At 48.2% G+C, this 23,376-nt stretch overlaps 5 protein-coding genes across 5 annotated transcripts; all 5 read left to right on the plus strand.

The window, feature by feature from the left end:
* Positions 1–635: 635 nt before the first annotated feature.
* Positions 636–2,723, plus strand: ATNIH1004_009774 (putative aromatic amino acid aminotransferase; the record flags this gene model as incomplete). Its single annotated transcript, XM_033574356.1, has 3 exons — positions 636–756; positions 850–1,414; positions 1,667–2,723. 3 exons carry the CDS (start codon positions 636–638, stop codon positions 2,721–2,723), a joined length of 1,743 nt encoding a protein of 580 aa, XP_033422374.1.
* A 566-nt stretch (positions 2,724–3,289) lies between these two features.
* YIH1 (IMPACT family protein) lies at positions 3,290–4,306 on the plus strand (the record flags this gene model as incomplete). The annotated part of the gene is made up of 1 exon (XM_033574357.1): positions 3,290–4,306. The coding sequence occupies one exon, from the start codon at positions 3,290–3,292 to the stop codon at positions 4,304–4,306; it is 1,017 nt and encodes a 338-aa protein (XP_033422375.1).
* A 4,365-nt stretch (positions 4,307–8,671) lies between these two features.
* ATNIH1004_009776 (lytic polysaccharide monooxygenase AA11 family protein) lies at positions 8,672–10,018 on the plus strand (the record flags this gene model as incomplete). The annotated part of the gene is made up of 1 exon (XM_033574358.1): positions 8,672–10,018. One exon carries the CDS (start codon positions 8,672–8,674, stop codon positions 10,016–10,018), a length of 1,347 nt encoding a protein of 448 aa, XP_033422376.1.
* A 973-nt stretch (positions 10,019–10,991) lies between these two features.
* ATNIH1004_009777 (60S ribosomal protein uL4) lies at positions 10,992–12,342 on the plus strand (the record flags this gene model as incomplete). The annotated part of the gene is made up of 4 exons (XM_033574359.1): positions 10,992–11,101; positions 11,191–11,285; positions 11,359–11,509; positions 11,580–12,342. 4 exons carry the CDS (start codon positions 10,992–10,994, stop codon positions 12,340–12,342), a joined length of 1,119 nt encoding a protein of 372 aa, XP_033422377.1.
* A 7,587-nt stretch (positions 12,343–19,929) lies between these two features.
* ATNIH1004_009778 (Zn(II)2Cys6 transcription factor) lies at positions 19,930–22,976 on the plus strand (the record flags this gene model as incomplete). The annotated part of the gene is made up of 4 exons (XM_033574360.1): positions 19,930–19,960; positions 20,024–20,885; positions 20,957–21,866; positions 21,942–22,976. 4 exons carry the CDS (start codon positions 19,930–19,932, stop codon positions 22,974–22,976), a joined length of 2,838 nt encoding a protein of 945 aa, XP_033422378.1.
* Positions 22,977–23,376: the final 400 nt, after the last annotated feature.

A 23,376-nucleotide genomic window follows, 5' to 3' on the forward strand; every position in this document is an offset into this window, starting at 1 on the left:
TGAGAAGCAGAGAAGAGGACAGGAAGAGGCGCTAAGATCGCCAGATCGGGAAGTGGCGGTGATAGTGGCGGAGACGGTGGCGGTGGGGTATTATGTCAGCGTTCCTGTGGGGTCATTGGACTGTCACATGTTGGGGTCATCCTATTTGGGGAATAATTCTTTTGATGATTTCCTTTTTTTTTTTTTTTTTTTTTTGTTTTTTAAAGTAGCAGTAGAGGAAGAAGAGAAAAAGGGATGAATTATGGGGGAACAACGAGCGGAGACTGTCGGTCTCCCCCGTTTCCCATCTGACTGGATTGTCATAACTCTCCGGCCTTGATAACAATCGAAATCCTTACTAGACTAACGCTCTCGGATTTGTCGGATAAGACGTCGAATCCGCAATTCTAGAGGGAAATCCCGTCTTTCGCTTGGTGGGCCCGTCAAACACGAATACAACCAAGGCCGATGGAGCGCCAACCGGGGGTGATGTGCTTATCAAGCAACAATGATCAGGTCAGACAACGGAGTCTTCTTAACTATAGGAGTCTCGAATGTGTACAGCCATCACCACTATATCACCTCTACCTGTCACTTATCCACCATCAAGGATCTTGGCTCCATACAGTCCCAGTTGATTAATATCATCATCCAAAATGGCTCCTCCTCTGGACCTATCCCATCACTTCTCCTACTCCACCAAGAAGAGAGAATTGAGCAACATCAAAGACCTATACAAGTACTTTCTGATTCCAGGGATTGCGAACATAGCCGGCGGTACGTTAAAGTCTTGATCTGTCACTGGATCGTTCATGAGCCCCGTATTGATCGACCATTGTTGTTGATATTCTTCCCGTGGATCATCTCCAGGTCTCCCGAATTCGTCATACTTCCCCTACGATACACTCGAAGCAGCTGTCGCTCATCCACAACGCTTCGCACCCTCCGGCAAAGATTCCGATGATGCACGCTCATCCCGGGTGACCGTACCGAGAGAGAGTCCAGCAGCCAATCCGCTGCAGAAAATCGATGTCAACACGGCTTTGCAATACGGCATCGTAGATGGCCTTCCTCCCTTGGCGACGTTTGTCCGAGAGTTTACCCGTAATCATTTGCATTCCAATGTGCCGTACACTAATGGCCCCGACACCCTGTTGACCTGCGGGGCAACCGATGGCTTCTCTAAGGCCATTGAAGCATTCACCAACATCTGGGATCCAGACCGAGACTGGGTCCATCATCGTGAGGGCATCCTCTGCGAGGAGTTCGTATACATGAATGCCGTTTCCACTGTCAAGCCTCGGGGGCTGAATGTGGCCCCGGTCGCGATGGATGCCCAGGGCATGCTAGCGCACGGTAAAGGGGGATTGGCGGATGTGTTGGAGAATTGGAATCAACGGAAAGGCCGTCGTCCGCATCTACTATACACCATAACGTAAGTACAGACCATGGTAAAGGTTACAGTGGTACGAAAAATGTTTGAACACCCCGACCTGACCGCCCGCTCCACCCTCCTACCGCCTACCATACCTACCCTACCTACATATCAAAACAGTCTTGTTTTAGCCGGCAGAATTTGACTGATTATGTAGGAGTATGGAGGCAGATCAGAGGGGTTCAGACATTTTCCTTCTCACTGTAGTTCGTTGGATGATGGCTGACGGTTATGCGTGTTTCTTGGTGACAGGATCGGTCAGAACCCTACGGGCGGCATTCTATCTGTCGAACGCAGGAAAGAGATCTACGCCCTCTGCAAGGAGTACGACATAATCATTATCGAGGATGACCCTTACTGGAATCTGCAGTACCCATCTGCGGCGCGTCTCGCTGCGAAATACCGAAGCGTCGCCACCACTTCGTCTTCGACGTCGACCCGCAATTACAATGCCAATGGCCGGTCATCCGGGTACAAGTTCCTGGATTCTCTCGTACCCTCGTATCTCTCCATCGACACGGATGGGCGTGTCGTACGCCTAGACACTTTCTCCAAAACTATTGCGCCCGGGTGTCGCTTGGGCTGGATTACTGCCCAGCCCGCGGTGATTGAACGAATCAGTCGGATCACCGAAACGTCGACGCAGCAGCCATCTGGATTCGTTCAGGCAATGGTGGCCGAGCTGATTATGGGACAGCAAGTAGGTGATCATGCTGCTGCGAAAAACAAGCAGAGCGACCAGAGCTGGCGGATGGATGGCTGGGTGCGGTGGCTGGAGGGGCTGCGAGGAGAGTATGAACGACGCATGCAGGACATGTGCAGTACTCTTGAAGATGGCAAATATATCATCGACTCTGATGACGTAACTCAGTCCACCGAAGACAGTAGCTGGGAGGTGGTGGACAGGGTACAGATGTACGATTTTGTCTGGCCAGAAGGCGGCATGTTTGTGTGGATCAAGGCATGCTTCGAGACGCATGCCTTATATCACAAGTATCCAGTCGAGAAATTATCCCGTGCGTTCTGGGTGTTTTTGACGCAGAGTCCACACCTGTGTCTGCTGGCACCCGGAAGCATGTTTGCTTTCTCGAAGGGGGCTACAGAACGGTCATATTGTTATTATAGACTGTGCTTTGCAGCAGTGCCAGGTGACGAGGTACAGGACATCGCGGAGAGACTGACTGGTGGCTTTCGGGCATTCTGGCAGAAAAAGGACCTGGACGGTATAGACGTGGATGGTGATGTATCTGGAATGCTTCAATCCTTGCATACACCGGATATGGGCAACATGTTGGGTACGGGTTGCTGATAATGAAATGATCGTTTAGATTATCCATATTTATTGTGTTTTTTATAATATCATGTCTCAATATTAAATCGGATTAATGCTACTCACCCTTCCGCAGATATATATTTGCGGTATACGGCTGTTGTTGAACTACAAGTTCAACTTGTTAAAACCAAATCTACGGTAGTCAAGCACTTAATAGACAATACATATAAATCTAATAGAATTTTCTTTGGTATCAAAATATTGCGCTGGCAATGCTACCTAGACGAAGCGCGGAAGAAACAGAATACAGACAATAAGACAACGAAGATCAAACACTGTAACTATTTAGAATTACCAGCTTCTTACTGCTCAATTATTATACCCCACAAATATATCGACTATGGACGTATTTAAGAAGGAACTGCAGAGAATCTGTCCCTACAGTGAATCCAAGTCAGACCCTGTACAGTAATCACCGCCCACTAAGCGGAAGCGACAGAGCCCTCTGCGGAAAACCACAAGTTCTCATTTCTCATTTCGACAAGCTAAATCAAATCAAACCCCGCAGTCGTGGACTGCGCAACGCATCCCAGTGCACAACAATGTCCTCTCTCTTATCCATTCAGAACAATGACCTGGCTGAAGAAATCGAAGCCATCAATGCAATCTACGAACCCGACACTGTCGTGGTAACCGCTACGGGCACTTCAGCGTCATCTATGTCGACCGTCAATTCTACACTAGATTTAGGCAGTGCCACTTCTCCGAACTCAACCTGCCTATCTACGACGGTGAAACTGCAAATTCCCAACCATCTGCATCTGTCTTTTCTCCTTGGATTCGACCCCTCGTACCCGGATACGCCTCCCAAGATCCTCGGGACGGTGTCTACAGCGTCGCGCGGCGAGGGTAAAGTGGCCATGGATGTGTTGGAGGAGATTGTCGGGAGAAGCTACCAGCCTGGTGCGGTTTGTCTGTTTGAAGTCATCAACGAGGCGGTGGAAGTATTTCAGGAGCTGAATATCGGGGGAAGCAATCACAACGAGAGTAGTAACGATGACAGAGTGGAAGGAAAAGGAAACGAGTCGTTGTCTCCCTCTGGTCTCAAGTCTGAAGATATCGCCGCTCTATCTCTGCGGGAGACCTTTGGGTTGGAGTCTCCGCCAGACTGGACATTGTCCGACGTGGCGACTGAGAAGAAGTCGGTGTTTGTGGGACGAGCAGCGTGTGTCTCTAGTCTGGAGCAGGCACAGGCCTTTCTGGATCATCTTCTCGCAACAGATAAGAAGGTTGCAGCGGCAACCCATAATATCAGCGCATGGCGCATCAGACAGCAGAAGCCGGCCAGCGGGGGAAAGGGAGAAACCACAGAGATGATCGTCCAGGACTGCGATGATGATGGAGAGACGGCCGCCGGAGGTCGTCTGCTTCATTTAATGCAATTGATGGATGTGTGGGATGTGGTCGTGGTGGTTACTCGATGGTATGGCGGAGTCCTCCTTGGGCCGGACCGGTTTCGCATCATCAATGCTGTTGGTCGGGATGCCCTGATCAAAGGTGGATTTGTGAAGGAGTCCGCCGGAGGCAGTGAAAAGGGGAAGAAGAAGGGAAAGAAATGAAAATGCAACTGTCATTTACATGTGGGCCATGAGCGTGTCTCCGCTGCAATGCATACAGACCTCCTCCCAATTGCCTCTCGCTCTCTCTCGCCCCTGGACCGACCACACACAATCTACGGAGTACCAGACTGGATGAACGTCGAATACTTTGCCGTCATATCCGATTCGTGAGGGCCTTGGATCTGGACCTGGACTTCTTGGCAGAATGCTACACTGCAAAATTGAACAGACGGCCCCCAACAGCAACTTGTCCTTATACAGGGGAAGAGGATATGGGTGGATACATTAATCTTCACGTCCAGATGAGTTAGGCAACCAGTGCGGAACTGGTGTGCTCGTGCTGGCGATATTCGACTCGTCTCTTCCGGAGAGATGGTTCCGGTGCCATATTAGACGTAGAATTAAAGCGCCACAGATTAATATTGCGACTGAATTAAGATCCACGGCGTTGATGGATACTATTTGGCTTGGGGAACGATACTCCACCAGGTCAATCAGGGTCAGGGTCCTTGGCACATGGACAAACTATATGTAATGATATTATGAATTGCATTCTATGGCTAATTTCGATAGCTTCCCCAACCGAATCATCTAGAAGTTCGTCCGAAATTACCTGACCCTGGCTGTGCGCGCCGTGAACCACTACTCCGGATTAAATGCTACATCTGAAGAAAGACAAGAAAAAGGGTTTGAGGATTCCCAGGTACCAGCTTGGCGCACCAGGCACGCCTCAGAACAAACCAACATTCTGTCACCACTGTTAGAAAGGATAGGATGGGATATCTACTTGGAGTAGGTCCAGTCACACGGCTCGCATGCGGCATAGGACTCTGACTGGAGACGAGGTTTCAAGTGTATTAGAAGTATCAACTAGTTGGCGCAGTGGGAGGAGGGGCTAAACCAGATAGAGCTACTAGATTTTACGGAGTAAGCTGACACTGACAGACTGTTGTGTTTCGGCCCCGTTATATTAACCTTCACTCTCTCACTCATCTACCCTGGGGGGCTGAGCTCGTATATTTGTTCCTATGGGGTATATCAGTGGAAGGAAGCTTAGCTCGGATAGATGAGATGGATGGGGGGACCGAGTATGTCTCTCATGTAGGATAGGTTACTCCGCGTAGTGCAATGTGCCTCACCATTGTAAGATTGTAGGTATTGTGTAGCCGTCCCGATCCCGCTCTCGGCCATGTACATACTATCCATCCCATGTGGCTGCGGACGCAATGCGAGACCCAATTCAGTTGCTGTAACTAGTAAGCGGTTACGCTGGGTCAAGCCAAGCCAGCCCTGTTCGGTTCGGGCATACTCCGACTACTACAGAGTATACGTTGAGTATATCTACTGGGTACCTGCGAAGTATGTACATGTATACTATGTACACTGTATATACTGGTCGCTCTTTCAGTTCGAATTAGAGCTCCAGAACAACCGCTGATCCCAAATCACTACCGCAGTCGATCCAAGAAGCTCTCCAGGAACAGGGGAAAAATGGTTAGTTGTAGTACGTTGAAACCTGTACTTGGCAATGTGTTGTGCAATGCGGGCCACCGAATTTATCTGAAACAACTCTACAACGGGAGATCTTAAGATGTTCACTAGTTAGAGTCTACTAGTACTAAGCAGTAGTAGCTGGATACGTTCTCGTACGATTGATGTTCGAGTATCCCTCTAAGCGATATGGGAGTGGAAATTCAGGGTGATGTGGTCGGTCTGACAGATGTTGATGTATCCATAGTAATAAAACTTCAGCAGCTGTCACTTGGTTCTTTCTCCAGTCTTGGTGCCGAAGTTTTCATTCTGATGGGTCGGTCGGATGCGGAGATGATTGGGTTCCATGGTTGGGACCGGGTCTGCCTGATTCGGATATCGATCCCTCTAATTTCTGGTTTTTTTTTTTTTTTAATTCATTCATCAGTAAGACTTGGTGATCACCCACTTGAGACCTGAAAATCCTTGAGTTGGCCAAATTCCCCGACGAGCGAATATCATAGGTCTAACCCCTTGCCGCCCAACCTCGTCTGCAAGGCCACCTACTATTCTTCTTGTTGGTTTGGGGCGAATATTGTTTTAAGACCGCTGCGGTACTTTTTTTTTTTTTCTTTTTTTCCTTCTGCACCATGTACTCTGCAAGCCCTGTAAACGCAAGATGTCTTGCAGTGTCTTCGATAATAGGGCTCGCCCGCCACACTACTCCAACAGTACAAATCGAAAGCGCCATGCAGTGGCCACTCAACTCGGAGAATTTCAACCAACGTAGCAAGACAAAGCTGAACCCTTGATGGCGAGAACCTCCTGTGTACTAACTCTATCGAATTAAACTAAATGCAGAGGATCCATCCCACACCCTATGAATCTATGAACAGCTCCGCAAGGACCTTTCGATCAGGTAATCGCATTGTCGCTGTACCCATCTGGACCGATTCACTATAGAGTGAAAGACCGCAGGAGGACTCTGGTCAATTCTTGTAGTCATAGTAATGCCTCGTGCAATTTGAATAAAATTACGAGGTTTCATTCGTGTTCTGTGTCGATTGGAGATTAGTTACCTATCCAGAATGGTGGTGGGCGGAGTTCGGCCACGAGCCGAACGGTCAGCTCCGGTGTGTATATGTATGATTCTGGACACAATGTTCCATATTTTTTTTTTTTAATGGTAGGCCATGTGTAAGCCTCATCTTTGATCTAAGCTTTGGGGTCTGTTGCATGAAGATGACGATGGAATGCCTTGAAGGATCTTTTCCCACTTGGTGCTGGTTTGGATTCCAGGAGACGAATCCCTCGATCGCCATAATACCGTACGGGCCAGTAGCGATACATCCATTACTACTAGTTAACACGAGTAGACATGTCATGCTTCGTAGATTAAGTGGGCAAATGAGATTGGGAATTTCTAGAGGATAGACCCGGCGAACCGCCAATTTTCCCAAGACAGCAAATCGTTATGTAAATTCGAATATGGCTTTAAATGAATCACGGCCAGAGAGGGCAGTTATCATGAGATGAGATCTACCCGATGTAACTCAAGAGTGAGTCTTCTACAACAGTATAATTTCATGAAAATTACACTGGGTGCCACCAAAGCGAGCTGATTGGTCGCGGATTTGCAGCGGGGCAGGGGTCCAGCGCCAAGTTGCCCGTGGCCCACACCAATGAGGAGAGCCGCAGCCACTCAAATAATAGATGCATGGCCAAATGGTGCGACACGTTCACCTGTTTTCGACCCCGTCGACGTTGAGGTCGGGGTCGTTGGAAATGGCTGGGTCTTTTGTATTATGTTGGTAGGTAGGCCATCATACCTTGTTACTGTACTTCGTACTCGTAGTAGGCCGGCCGTATTAGGCATTTCCCTTCATGCATCAATGCTGTGCTGTGCCTCTGTTGGTAATAAAATATGGAAGAAATCCCTGTACCATCCAAGTCAGGTACGAGCGCCCTTCCCCCCTCCATCTCGTACAGATCTTCACTGGCGGCACTCATCCGCCACTCAGGCTTTGTCCTTCACCACCGTTGGAACTTTACTTCTGTTCATCTTTAGCAGTTGGAAGTCTGTCCACGCCAATCTCATCGCAGAATCTCGAGTCCCCACCGAGGGGCTGTTTCATGTCCGTCCAAATGTATCCATTGAGGCCCCATCTGTCAGCTTTGCGCAGTGGCTGATGATTGACCGATTCACTGCCTTCCACCCCACTTTCTCCCCCCCTTCATCATCGGCAATCGAATGGATCTGATCTGGTAGTACACTCTGCTGTACTTACTGTAGTAGTAGGAGGCAGGTGGTATCATTTCCCAGCTATATAATGCCCCTTACATCTCGATGCTAAGCTTCTTTTTTTTCTTCCACCCCCATCAACGCAGAGCGCTTCAGTCCTTTACACTCACAACGGGCCAGTTCCTGTTTCGTTCTACATTCCTTTGTGAATAGTTCTTGTGGTTAGCCTGTGGCAGACTACGTCATTCCTTCTCGAGATAATCAGCCTTTGTCAGTTTCACAGACAAATCTCTCAATAGAAACAAAGCTCTTGAAGTCCAAGACTTGTTCTTCTTTCGCCACGTTTACACAAAAGGTATTCAGGCTCCATTGTACCCCCCTCTTGTTCTCGCTTTATTCGAATGGAACGGACTTATTGTTCGCTTTCTCTTGATTGTCTCCGTTTCCCTTTCAAAGGGGATACTCCATTGTCATAAATCTCTGGAGCCCCTTCCTCTTCAACTTCACATCGTCGTGGTTCTCCATGCTAACTTGCAACGAAACAAGGCTCTTTGCTCAACTTTCCAACGTCTCGCCCACGTTCTGACTCGTCTGGTACGATCAGAATTTGCAATCAAATTTCGAACGGTTCAGTTATACAAACTCGCGACAAAATGTTCTCCAAGGCTTTCGTTGCCACGCTCTTGGGTATCTCCGCCGTCGAGGCCCACATGCTCATGAGCTCGCCCGTTCCATATGGTCGGGACTCTCTCAACAACTCTCCTCTGGAGGCGGACGGCAGTGACTTCCCATGCAAGCAGCGACCTGGTGTCTACGATGTCACCAAGATGAATGAGCTCACCATCGGTCAGGAGAACCCCCTCACCTTCAAGGGCAGCGCAGTCCACGGTGGCGGTTCTTGCCAGGTCAGTCTGACCAAGGACATGGAGCCCACCAAGGACTCGAAGTGGATGGTCATCAAGTCCATCGAGGGTGGATGCCCCGCCAACGTCAATGGCAACTTGCCGGCCAACCCTGATGGCTCCGGTGCCACCGAGTTCAAGTATACCATTCCCGAAGGTATCGAGCCCGGCAAATACACGCTTGCCTGGACCTGGTTCAACCGCATTGGAAACCGCGAGATGTACATGAACTGCGCTCCCGTCACTGTCAAGGGCGGAGCTAAGCGCTCTCCAGCTAAGCGCGATGGCGACTTCCCCCCAATGTTCGTCGCCAATGTCAACGGATGCACGACCAAGGAAGGCGTCGACATTCGCTTCCCGAACCCTGGTAAGGAAGTCGAGTACGCCGGTAACCCTTCGAACCTCGCCCCTGAGGGCAGCAAGGCCTGCACTGGCTCTCCTTCTTTCGGTGGTGATGGCAATGCCGCAGGCTCCGGTGGCTCCTCCGGTGGCTCTGGCTCTGGCTCTGGCTCTGGCTCTGGCTCGGGCTCGGGCTCGGGCTCTGGCTCTGGCTCTGGCTCTGGCTCTGGCTCTGGCTCTGGCTCTGGCTCTGGCTCTGGCTCTGGCTCTGGCTCGGGCTCTGGCTCTGGCTCTGGCTCTGGCTCTGGCTCTGGCTCGAACGGCTCGAATGGCTCGAATGGCTCGAACGACTCTGGCCCTCAGGCTCCTTCTTCTAGCGCCCCTGGTGGTGTCTTCGTCCCTGAGCCCACTCACCCTGCTCCCACCAACCCCCCGAATGAGGGCTCTGGCTCCGGCAATGGCTCTGGCTCCGGCAATGGCTCTGGCTCCGGCAATGGCTCTGGCTCCGGCAATGGCTCTGGCTCCGGCTCCGGCGCTGGCGCCCAATCTGGCGCTTGCTCCACCGAGGGCCAGTGGAACTGCATTGACGGCTCTAGCTTCCAGCGCTGTGCTAGTGGCCAGTGGACTGCCGCCCAGGCCATGGCTATGGGCACCAAGTGCACTCCTGGCCAGGGTTCTGATCTCTCCGTCGCTGCCTTGAAGCCTCGCATGCTCCAGGAAATGCGCCGCCACAAGCGCCACGTTGCTCATCACGCGTAAATGACCTTGCATCCGCTGGACGGGTGAGGCTCACACGTTCTGCGCTAGATTATTTGTCTTCTCTTCGTTTCCTGTTTCATAGGTGGATTGACTACTTATGAAGGACCCCATTGGCTCAATTCCTTTTTTCTCCATGTACATTTAAAGAGATGAAGAAAGGAGTGAATTTTGTTTACCTTGAAGATGTTCAGCATGCAATTGAAGCTTTAGGCCTTTTGATAGGACAATTGACCCAGTTTCCTTGAATAATTCTGGAAGTAGCCCGCCCTCCGTGGTGTCATAGTATTAAATTCAAAGTGAGTACAAGGATACCTTCGTGGGAATATGCTGGCAACAAAGTCCAAGCTGATATGCCAGAATTTGTGAGCATTCAATTGTAAAGGCAGCTTTTGTCATCTCCCAGACGCATAACTACTGTTGTAGTCTCTTTTTAAATTCTAGTAGATTCAGACATGCGGAGTATTCTCATAAACTCTATCATTTGATGGCCATAACCAATTGCTCCTATGGAATTGACCTTGAAATATACCCCATGGTGTGTATCTAGTGCATTGACAAGAACGTCATATTTCAATGTGGAAATATAATGGTCAATGGTGACTGGCTTATTCTGGGAAATTATTGTCAAAGATGAGCTACTCAGTAATGTTCCGTATATATTCGGATCAAGTCTAAAAAATAGAAGAATCTGCAAAGCCATAAGCGCTAGAGAGGGGCCAAAAAGAAAGAAAGGAAGAAAAAGAAACATCCAAACATGACTGCTTCGTGTATAGCAGGGTCTCACCGCCTAGGGTATGAGGTATCTGCCAAGATAATGGGGGCTAGCTGTCCCCAAACAGGTAATCAGGGCTTAGGGCTGCAAATGAACAGACCCACTATTCGCGGCAGACTAAGCGAAAATTTCCACAGCACATCGTGAGATACTCGATCTCAACCTCGAGCGACGACAACGACCATCTCACCGTCGACAAAAATGGCGTCTCGTCCTACCGTCACTATCGCCACGGCTGATGGCAAGCCCAGCGGGGCTACCTACCCCCTGCCGGCTGTTTTCAACTCGCCCATCCGTCCTGATATCGTCCAGTATGTTTAAATGATTTTTCAAAGGGAGACGAGGCACAGGGAGGCAGGAATGGAAGAATGGGCATGATGGCTGACGGTTTTTACTACAGGCAGGTTCACACCGGTATGGCGAAGAACAAGAGACAGCCTTATGCCGTGAGCGAGAAGGCTGGTGAACAGACCTCCGCTGAGTCCTGGGGTACCGGTATGTGGGAATTGGACACTGAATATCTAACTTGAGGACTACGGATTGGTTTGCTGATTCCCCCCCCCCTCAGGTCGTGCTGTCGCTCGTATTCCCCGTGTCTCCGGTGGTGGTACTCACCGTGCTGGCCAGGCCGCGTTTGGTAACCAGTGCCGTTCCGGTCGTATGTTCGCTCCTACCAAGGTGTGGAGGAAGTGGCACCAGAAGGTCAACGTTGGTCAGAGGTATGATGATTTCTGTGATACGTGGAATGTTGGAGTTGAGAAATACGGAACTAACATGCTTTCAATCCAGACGTTTTGCTACTGCCTCTGCTTTGGCTGCTTCTTCTGTCCCTGCTCTTCTTTTCGCTCGCGGTCACCGCGTTGCCAACGTCCCTGAGGTCCCTCTGGTCGTTGACTCCAAGACCTTCGAGAACGATGCTATCACAAAGACCAAGGCCGCTATCGCTCTCCTGAAGGCTGTCGGTGCTGGTGCCGACCTCGTTAAGGTTCAGCAGTCCAAGAAGATGCGTGCCGGTAAGGGTAAGCTCAGGAACCGCCGCTTCCGCCAGCGCCGCGGTCCTCTCGTTGTCTACAACCCTGAGGTTGACGGCAAGGACCTCGTCCGTGCTTTCCGCAACATTCCCGGTGTTGAGACCTCGTCCGTCTTCAACCTCAACCTCCTCCAGCTCGCCCCTGGTGGTCACCTTGGTCGCTTCATCGTGTGGTCCTCCGCTGCCTTCCAAGCCCTTGACCAGGTCTACGGGACTACCACTACCCCTGCCGCTCTCAAGAAGGACTACCTGCTGCCCCAGAACCTTGTCTCCAACGCTGATCTGACTCGCCTGATCAACTCTTCTGAAATCCAGTCCGTTCTGCGTGCTCCCAAGGGTGCGGCCCACACCAAGCGCACCAACGTCCAGAAGAAGAACCCTCTCCGCAACAAGCAGGTCATGCTCCGCCTCAACCCCTACGCTGCTGCTTTCTCCAAGGAGAAGCTCGGCCAGAAGCCCGTTGAGCACGGCAAGCCCGAGAGCGCCTCCAAGGGTTTCCTTAACACTCTGCATGAGGACTAAAAGGTGGTCTACGGATTGTGTTTGATACGAGTTTTCACTTCGGTTAAAAGATAGCACAGCAAATGAATCGGTTTGCAATACCCATGATAATAATTAACGACATTCAGTAATGATACTGGCCATGTCTGTAAATTGTATTTTCCTGTAGTATGCTATTGATTTGCTGGTGTACCGTGGGTTCACCAGGATTATGCCTTGTTACACTACTGTACTTGAATAAGTAGAGGATAGACCGAGAAATAAAGTTATACAGGTAGAGGTTCGTTGCATGTTAGATAGCTAGATTAGGGATATCGGAATTCTGGCTCCAATTATACTCCTCAGTCGCTATCTACCAATGTCGACAAGTGGGCCAGTGTACTATTCCTCTAACCTGGCGGTGTATGAGAGAACACAGACATTTCCTATTTGTAGAAGTTCTTCAATGGATGCAAGGCTAATCGTACTTCCATGCTATTCCCCAGACAATATCCAGTTTTCCAAACCAAGACTACAGCTATTCATAAATTGAAGACCATCTGTTGTACATACATATCTACCTTATAAAAAAAATATATATATAACAACTTCATCTACTCCGTACATATCCAATTGTATTTCTTACTTTTTCAGTTTCGCCCCCAGTCAGAAACACGGAGGATCATCTACCTAGACAGTGACAAACAGGTGGCGAGGCGGCTCGCCCCGATTCACCAGCTAGTGTAGTAGTCATTATCACTAAAGTCGGAGTCATGGACCGAAGCCAATTAACCGACTGGACTAACTTCACCAACCCCGATGGCTTGACCAGGGAGAGGGTCACTGCCACTCGCACAGATGACGGTGGGTAGAGTAACGGGGTACTTAATGTGCTGCAAGTTGGATAGAAGTTAGAATGGGACAGGGATATATTTGTATTTCCCTAGTGTACTCCGTCAGGGGGAGAGAAAAAAGAAAAAAAGAAAAGAAAAAAAAGGGTCTTACTCTATACTCCGTACTCCGTACTTATTGACTGGTCCTGTATTCGTCTCCGTTGGCTCCGGGATAAATTGGTGTCTTGGTTTAATATATTTATTGCGTAAGTATTTTTTTTTTATCTTTTGTTTTTTCTTTTTCTTTCTCTTCCCCCTCTTGTGGATATTTATTATTTATTATTATTTTATTCCTTATTTAGTTTATTTGATTCCAGTTCAGAGTCTCAGAATATTTCCATCGGCATTTGAACCACGGCAATCAGTCCTCACATCCAAATGCCATGCCAGTCCAGTATTGCCAAGTCCGTGACTAAAAGTCGTACTTCATGTCTAGAAGGACAAGATCAGCGCGAACGTGGGTATCCACTTCTTTCCGAGTCGTATCATGCACTACTTAGTTACTGGTTAATCATATGAAAATCACAAGGCAATTCGCTAGACATCTGGTGCTTCGGAGGATGGACGCGGGATCTCGGTAGGATGAATACAGACATGCATGAATTAATAGAGCATAAGATCTCTCTGTCTTTTTCTCTATGTATCTTCCCTGTCCATACTCCATACTCCATACTCTGTACAGAGGTATCGCAGCGTGGTATTACTATTATTCAACCTGTGGTCCAACAAACTCAATTTCACTCGGTTAGTGTCTTAGCTCCAACGGTAAGCAGGGCTTAACGAACTAGTATATGGGCTCCATTCTCGATTAACTTTGCCCAGAAGTCCCTAGATGTCCGTCCCTAGTAGGTACAGAGTATCTGTCTGTCTGCCGTCTCGGCTCACTCTCGTCCCGTCATCGTCATCCCATCTCCCGCCCGGATGTTTACTAGTATCGTTTATTATTCTACTACTTGGTTGCTTTCTGGATGCTTTGCGTCGCATCGCATCGCATTGCATCACACACGACGGTATCAATCTATGCGCTGATAACCGAAGATGAATACAACCCCATTGTGATTCTGGCCATTATGGACAGGAAGTAATGTCGGGAGATGATCCAATGGCGTAAGTCGGAAGTATTGTTCATAGGAGGGGGAACCTACCTGGTACGTAGTAGTAGGATGGATGGATGAATTCCCACTCAACTGCATAAATCCCCACTTAAGCTTTACCTTAAAAAATAAGTCAAAAACCGAAATAATAAATACTAAATAATATTAAATACCTAGTACAGAGTAGTAATAACAATCAACAATCCTTGTGATCTTAGTGGGCATTTCCGAACATCTCCATCTATCAGGAGCCACGGTTCGGATTGCCAGCGCCAGTGGATCGACATCGGTACCTAGATGGTTAACTAGCACCAGAGTGCTTAGTTGGTTATAGGACTTGGACCATGTTCGATCCTCTGGACTCTTGGCCTTGACTCTTTACATCTGGTAATTGACTACTGGTCCTGGCGACCGAGGACAGGGATCTAGTCGCTTTGATAGGCTATTCACCTGTCACTGCTAGACTGGGCCATGTCATCCTTCCCGGAGCAAAGCCAAGCATAATGAAAACTAATCAGAACAATCCCTTTCTCTTGGGCGTCGGCAGGAGATACTAAAGAACCATGTCTCAGTCTGCCCGGCACTAACGGATCCTATCGCTACGAACCCGACTGGAGATTTTTGTTTTTTTTTCTCTTAGTATTTAATTGAATTAATTACTTGTGGATTTATTGTATTTTTCCCATGAGAGGGGTTAGAAAAAAAAAAAAATAAAAATAAAAATAGAGAAAGAAAGAAAGACAACCAACTACATACAAACCGACCAGGTTGCTGTTACCGGTGTTGTGCTGGAGTCTGGACGCAGTACTACTCCTCCTACTGCTACTACTCCCTACTACCCCGTGTCAAAAGTAACCTTTGGTCCGAGGTGTTCTAGCTAGGTACTCCGTACTAGGTACCTGCAATCAGAGAATGTATGGCTTGGACGGTGGATGTAGCTAGCAAGCTAGCCTCCTTAGCTAAAGTTGCATGGATAGAGTACATACAGACAACTATGCACTGAAGTAGCTAGGGAGTTTCTAAACATTACCTAGTGACCTACTAGGCATAGTACGGAGTAACTACCTACAGTCGACAACTCCTGTAAGTTCGGCCGGATCCCCCCTTCAAGCCGCAGCGGGAGATTACCTGATGATATTCGATCGGACAATATTGACCAGGTATGGCGTACCTGACCAGGTCACCCTGGACGGCAGACACACCCGTATTCGAGCGGACTGCTATAAGCCATATATTAATCGATATTAATCAATGCCGTGGCCCTGTGCAATCCCTTTCCATCTCGGTATTTGTTCGGGAGAATGCTTTTAAGTCATGGAGGTTTTGAGTTAATCGTGCCAATGTCTCCATCCTGCCCAATTTGCTATGATTTGCTTTCATTTGTGTGAATCGGTAGATAGAGATCCATGGGCCTTTTTTTTTTTTTTTTTTTAGTTCAACTTTTTCTCCCTCCTGTTATCGCTTCCCCTTTAAATTTGCTCTGATTGTTGCGTTTTGGAAGTACCTACGATACTGGTACTAAGTACATTTACTGGGCTGGTCGCAAAGTGGATGGCATCATATGATCATTCCCCATAGATTCTGGCTAGCCGTCACTAAAGGTATGTACTGTACTGTGCTGTTCTGTTGACTTGACAAAAACGAGGAACTAAACAAACCCACCAGGCTGCGAAGACAAAAACAAGGAAATCCCGAACATGACGATGAGAATTTGACGGCTTGCAGATCGGATCGCCATTGACTTGAGACAAATCCGAGTCTGAGTGACGACAACCGGGCGTCCACTGGACCGGGGTGCCCGTTAACTGTTAACAAAAGGACCCAAAAAGGAGTGCAATGCTTGGCACTGAATCATCCGTTTGTGTGATCACTGATGGTGCTCTCGCAGCCAACAGAACCCTCTTCTTCCCTTTCATCTTGATTTTTTGCTTTCAGTACTAGGTGCCTCTTTCTTTTTTTTTTTTTTTTTTTTTTTTTTGATTCTCTGTTTTCCAAGTTCCATCGCTCCGTGTATATTATTCACTGAGGAATTATTTTCTTTTCTTTGTTTCTTTTTCTCTCTCTTTTTTTTTTTTTTGGTTAACCTGTTTGTCGGGTGCCCACTTTCCTAGTGCAGGGAACCCCCGCGAATAGCAAGTCCCCCGATCCTCGAACGGGGGAAGAACCCGTGAAGCTGTCCTCGTCGCCACCACGAGTTTGCAATTCTAGCCTAGGTAGAAGTTAAATGGTGTCGCTAGCAGTAGCTATTACATAGCTACTCCGTACAGTACTATGGTACGGACAGTCGGACAAGCTCGAGGGTCCTACTCCATAGGATTCCTTTTCCCCAGCCAATACTACCATGGTGGATCTCTGGAGATTCATCGTCTATAGTTCAAAACTGTAACTACTACATACCTAGTAAGTAGGTAGTGATAAGTCCTGGGATATGGGCGCGTGATGGAAGATAATTGTGGTCCATCTTTCCCCCTTTACCGGGACATTTCTAGGAATTTGGAGCAAATCGACGTATACCGTCGGCCGAACGAATCCCTTGTTTAGGTTTGATGCTCGAAGAAATTGAGCTTTTTTTTAATTTTTTTTTTTAAATTTTTTTTTTTTTTACATATTTTCTTCTTTGCCTCTCGGATGTTTATTAGCGGCCGTTCCTCAATATTAATAGTAATGTATTATGTGATCATTGAATCATGACTTCCTTTTTTCATTTGGGGCCGAAACGAGAATAAGAGAGCCAAAAAAAATAGTCATAAAAAAAGGGTTTTCCCATTAATTCGGGGGAAGACCAAACCACTACTCTACTCTGTACACATCCATTAAAGATGAGAGGGAAAGGAGGAGTAGAAGAAGACATGCATTGAAACAAGGTTATTTTTAACTGCCGTCCCGAGGATATCCTGTTCCCTTGGATTGTCGCCTTGATGCCGTGTCTTAGATTATTTTATTTCATTTATTATGCTCATTACCTAAGTAGGGACCTAAGTCTGGGTGATTATTACTATTATTATTATTTTCGATGGTCAGGATCTTTCCGAAGAACCAAAAAGGATATCCCTGCGGGGCACACGTTGAAAGTTAATTAAATTAGTTCTAAGGAAAAAAAGCCAGTCAATTGGCAGAAAATATACGAACGAGGACCCAGAAGGACCAAAAATTTTTTTTTTTTTTTTTGGCAAGAAAAGGCTCAGCTCTGATGGAGACGGAGAGACTATAGAGGAAGCCACCATTATTATTACATATTGCATGATGAATTGTGACGATTTCACCCCGGGTAATGGGAAGGAACCTGAATGTTGTTGATCATTGCTTGTCAAATATCGAACTTCGAGAATAACCGAGCACTGACCGCGTGGCGTATCTGTCACTCGTGTCATTTCTCACATCATTCAACCGCTCTGTATTTAGGTCGTACACCCATCCATACACCACCACCATCCATAGGTACGTACTCCGTAGTCCGTACAGGGTAGCATCAGTCCAATCCATTCTTTCCACGGGACTATCGCCAGAGGATCCATCCGCCGGTGGGCGATGTTGAGACCAGAAGTTGGTCCGGTTCAACAATCCACATCCATATCCACTCCCCGTCGGAACCGTTACTACTAGGACGGATCGAGTCCGGGTGGATTGACAGAACCAGAGGAGAAGAAGCACTAAGCCTGACCCCAACTATCAGCTTATTATTGTGATTCGGGTCCTGATAATAATAGATAATACTATTATTATATTATATTATTATTATTTTTAAAAACACCTCTATGATCATCCTTCCCAAGGGATCCATACTAGTCTAGTCTATCTACCTAGTTACTGTAGTAGCTGTAGCTGTTGTTGTTCGTATCGTAAAGAATCAATCAATCAAGCACAGTGTTGTTTTCCCCCTCTTCTCGTCCTCTCTCTCTTCTTTCTTTTCGTCTTTCCTCTTTTCCCACGCTGTCCCTTTTCCTTCTTCTTCCTCGCTCCTCTTTCCGCGTCTTCTTTTTCCTTCGTTTCAATCGAGGTTGGGTTCGGCTCTCTCTTCTTCCATTCCCTCGTTCAATCCAATCCCATCCCCCCCCAGCCAAGTTTATTATTTTCTCTTACTGCTTTCGTTCCACTCCGCCATCCTCTCTTTTTTCACCGGCTTGCCCCTCTTTCTAGTCCATCTACAGCGTACAGGGGGGGGGGCGTGGACAAGAGTGCAGATACTACATCCTCAGTGTCCAGGGCATTTAACTGGCAAAACACCCACAACCTCTAGTAGCAAATCATCGATCATTTTTCTTTGCCTCGTTCCATCTGGGTTTGCCGCGGATCCGCTATCATTCCCAGAGTCCATTCTTTCTGGATTTAGTGGCCATAGTCATCCAACCATAAAAGCTACTAGGGTGTGTATCTGTGGTTCTTGAGAGTTCAGTTCATCGCCTTCTGCATTGTCAAAACTCTGTAATAAAGAGGGACCTTGATTTTCTTGTTTTTTATCTTTATATTTTCCTCCCTTTTTCTCCCTTGAATATTTTTTTCTTTTCTTTTCTTTTCTTTTTTTTTTTTTTTTTTTTTTGAAACTGGAAGAAAGAAAGAATTAAAAAAGAAACTAAGGAAGAAGAGGAAAAAAGGGGAAGAGATCAAAAGAACAAAGAAAAAAAGATCACAGCTTACTCTGCTGTCTTTCATTCGCCCATTGTCCTACCCAGAATACGCAGACTGTGTCGTCAACAAACGGCCTTACTTTCGTTCTCCTTCCTCGTCACGTTCGTTCCACGGCCTTTCTGGCTAGGCCACTATCTGCAGGTAGAACGACGCTATTTCCATATCCCCTTTGTCCAGGAGGTGCTATCCCACTGGCTTACGGAACTGGGGTTAAGAACATCACCCTACTACGTTACCGGGTCTGCCTTGAGAGTCGCAGCACCGTCCCCGCTGGGCCATTGTTGGGTGCTCGGGACGATCAGCTGGGATCCTGCAGCAACCCTGGAATGGAGTGCTCGTTCCGAAAAGACAGCGTTTCGGGCTCGTTTGCACCATGATTGTGGTCTATTAGATGTGCCTGTCCTTTGTCTTCCCGTTGAATTCTATCCGTGAGTATATGGGAACAGCCTAAGGAGCCCGCTTGGTGCGGACTCGGTTATTTGTTGCAAGGCCTTTTCTATTATTATCCTGCGAACTCGTCCCACTCCTCACTTCGTACTTTGTGTGTGAGTCTGCATCGCCACACTGGGCTGTCCGGCTCGCTGCTTAGATTGAGAAGCAGCCAGGTGTTGGTATTGAAACCCTGAAGTCTGACCCTTGATTCTTCTGAAGAGCCCTCATACATTATTCGATTTATTTTATCTCGTCGATTATATTCTACTCGCTATTGCTGTCAACCAAGGACCGAACAAAGCGTACCAAGGAAACGGAGGTGCGTGTCTGCATATGCAATTTGGCATATCCTGTCAGATTTGTTTATCAAGCATCTGCTTATTTTTGCTAAGATTTCTTATTCTTCGTATCAGATTGCCTTCATCTCGTCACAGTTGAGATTGGGACCCCATTCTGCTTTCTGGTGGACACCCAGAATCCCCCGCATCTAGAGACTCGCCACCTCCCTATTATGTCGTTGGTTCTAGGACGTTAGGCGCTATTCACGAGATCTACCCTTTTTTGACCATACTACGGCGTTAACCATGTCGGCCTACTATGTGGGACCTTTCGGCCGTATGTTACCTGTTACTGATGGTCCTTCGGCGCGAGAGCCTGATTGTCCGGCTAACCTACCAGTTCCTGGAACACATCCATACCAGCTTCCACCACCTCGTGCTTCAGCGCCTCTACAGTTTGGAACAGACCCTTTTTTGCACCAGCGGAGCCAAGGAGAGAGGGGCGACCTCGGAAGGCCCCTGTCAAACCGCTCACAAGCCACTAACCAGCATACCATAAAGGAACAGCTGCCGTCGGTGAGCCAGTTGTTGACCCCTGGAGCCAAGGAGAGCCGACCATCATCACCGTATAAATCTGGCACTTATGGGAACTATACATCTCCGAGCAGCACAACAGAGGCTTCGCAATATCGCCGGTACGGTTCCAGCTCCGCCCTTACCACACCGCGCAATGGAAATCTCGATCCTCCGGCTCATCCAGATCCAAACCATCAGCAACATCCTGGTCCATTACCCTCACTGGCTCGTTTGTCACCTCATAATCTCGGGCGTGAGACATCGGTGAATCTGCCAAACCAAACCAACTCACAGGTCCCCTCGATTCCCCAGGGGCTGTTTCATCCGCATGGCTTCAGAAACCTCGAGAGGGAGCCAGAAGACCTCGTCCTACCAGAGTCGACTGATTCTGGGTGTCCGACGGAGAATAAAGGCCAAACGGCTAACGTTCGTTCCCATGTGGTTGACGAGAGGTACATAGATGGAGAGGGGCTGTGCTATATATACGCCGACGGCTCCCGTTGCCCCAAAATCATCGATGGAGTCCCTGTGAATGCAAACTGGGGAATCACCAAGGCTGGCAAGCCGAGGAAGCGGCTTGCACAGGCCTGTTTAACATGCCGCGAGAAGAAAATCAAATGCCAGCCAAACCTTCCTAAATGCGACCAGTGCCAAAAGTCGGGCAGGGAATGCAGGTTTGAGAGCGCGTAAGTGTTCAATGGAAACATCCTAACCTTCTTGAGCGGTTACTGGATTCGGATTTCTAACAATTTGCCAGACCTCGAGGTCATCGTGCAGCGATGAAGGCCCCGCACGCGATGGGCAGATACGACGGAAGAGATAGTTTCTCATCCGGAAATCACAACTTTGGGGGCTCCTCGAATTCCCTCTATTCCATTACACGGGCTTCTGAAAGTTCGACGTCGCTCCAGGGAACTAGTTCTCAGTCGCCCATATCAGATGGCTCCATGCTTACACCTTCTGCTATGGATAGCACTCACGATAGTGCTATGGATTATGAATATTTCAAAACTAGGGGGCAAGGGTCAAGCCGGGTCTCTGCTGGATCCGAGGATCTGCCAAAGCGTGCGGATATTCATTCGTCTCCCGATTATTCTGACATTTTAACGGGACTGAAGGATTTGGATCCCCAGGATCCCGTTGCCCGTGGCTGGCGGGTGGACCCGTATGAAATGGATCCTGAACTCACGCTCCATTACATTGAAACATACTTCACATATGTGAACGACCGATTGTATTATATGTTTCCCCGAAGACGGTTTCTTCTCTGGCTGAAATCGTGCCACACGAAGTCGTTGGATGATCACATGCTTCTTTACTCGATGATGACTCTGGGGTCAGTGTTTTCAGAGCGCCCAGATAGGGTTATCGCGTTGAAAAGATTTTCCCGCACAGCTCGGTACGCAGTGGAGCATAGCCGGCATAGCCTCACCTTACAGCTTGCTCAAAGCCGTATTATTATGAGTCTTTGGTATTATGCCATAGGTGCTCTTGTGAAGTCATGGGATGCTGTCGGGGCAGCTGTCCGGACAGTCTGCGGATTACGATACAACGTCGAGTTGGGCGGAGTCATTGTAGACCAGAGCCGCGAATGTGAATATGGCTTACACCCTCAGGCGCTGATAGAATGCCGACGGCGGACATTTTGGGTTGCTTTTCTGATGGATGTGCGTGTTGTCTTCTTTCCCTCTATTTATTTCAATTCCAGTGTGACCTTGGACTGACTGTGTCTCATTCATCAGCGCCTCTCGTGTTTCTATACCCCATCTACCACTTTCATCTCCTCAGAAACTGCCTACCTGAGACTACCTTGCCGAGAAGAAGTCTACGAAGCCCAACAATACACCACTGTTCCCTATTTTCAAAGCTTTTTGAACCAACCCCTAGCGCCTCTAGAAGACGAGACCTCGGGGTTGAGTGCTATGGCGCTCTTAATAGATATACTGTCTCTCTGGGGGGAGGTGTCCGATCATGTCTTTCGCTTGTCATTGATACCCACCGAGGCATACGGCAGACTTTTTGATGAATTCTACTCCAGTATTGTCCGGCGGTCAGACGAGTGGGTTGCCAGGCTGCCCGACCATCTGGCATTTACAGCCGTGAACATGGAGCGAAGTATTCGAGGAAAGAAATCCGACTCATTCATATCAATCCATTTACTATATCACGCGACTCTAATGAAGCTGAACCGGCATGCACGCTACCAGAATCTTCCAGATAAAATGGTTGATCGATGCGTTCACGCGGCCAGGAACCATGCCGTCGAAATCCTCCGGACCTCAGTTGCTCTAGTCCGCTATGCGTCAGACTTCGAAGCCTCGAGGTCGGCCTTGGAGCCGAACACCTCGCGGGGGGCCATACTGAACCCTTTCTTGGGCTACGTAATCCTTTCAGCGGTCGATGTACTCAGCGTAGGTGGACTGATCACCGACCTTCCCGAGTGTATCAGCCTCATACGGGGAGGTCTCGAAGTGATGCGAGAACTGAGCCGATTCTGGGCCAGCATCGTACCTCTGATGGTACTCATCGAGACGCGGCTAGAAGCGATGGTGGAATATCCTTTCCAGCAACTCGAACTGCAGGGCAAAGTCGCCTTCCTTGCGTCCAGTCCCTCCTTGGATAGGCAGGTCCGCGGCGGTGTCCAGAAACAAGATACCCCTACGAACGAGGACCTCCTGTATGACGAACTGCCTCGCGAGCGACTGTTCAGCGCGTTGGGAGTTGGTAACGTCCCCTTTGTGGAGGAGAATATCCTCTGGATTAAAGACGCCAACTGAGGACTTTTATCGTCCGATTCTTCTTTGTTCTTCTACCTTAGTGATGTGATGCAATGTACCAAAATGACGTGGCTGATGTTTCGACTAATGAAATACCCGGTGGCACTGTTTCAAATGCTTGTGGATGTGTTGAGCCTTGTGTGATATTTTCCCTTTCTTATTCATCAGGACTGTTTGAACCTGTCGTGATATGGTTGATATGCTGGGCATGTATTATATTCTATTGACTGGACTGGAGCGTACCTAATGATGGATTGTATGTACACTTGCTGAATAGGATAATTTTCAACCCACTGTTCATACTCTAGCTTATCCATTGTACAAGAAGTCCTACTCCGAGCATCATTCCAGGACTTCCTTCGTCCTGTCAAACTGTAGAACAGCTTCAATTGGACTGTTC

This window comes from Aspergillus tanneri (genome assembly GCF_003426965.1).
Source record: "Aspergillus tanneri strain NIH1004 chromosome Unknown AapTan_5_pilon_pilon_pilon, whole genome shotgun sequence".
Taxonomy (NCBI): domain Eukaryota; kingdom Fungi; phylum Ascomycota; class Eurotiomycetes; order Eurotiales; family Aspergillaceae; genus Aspergillus; species Aspergillus tanneri.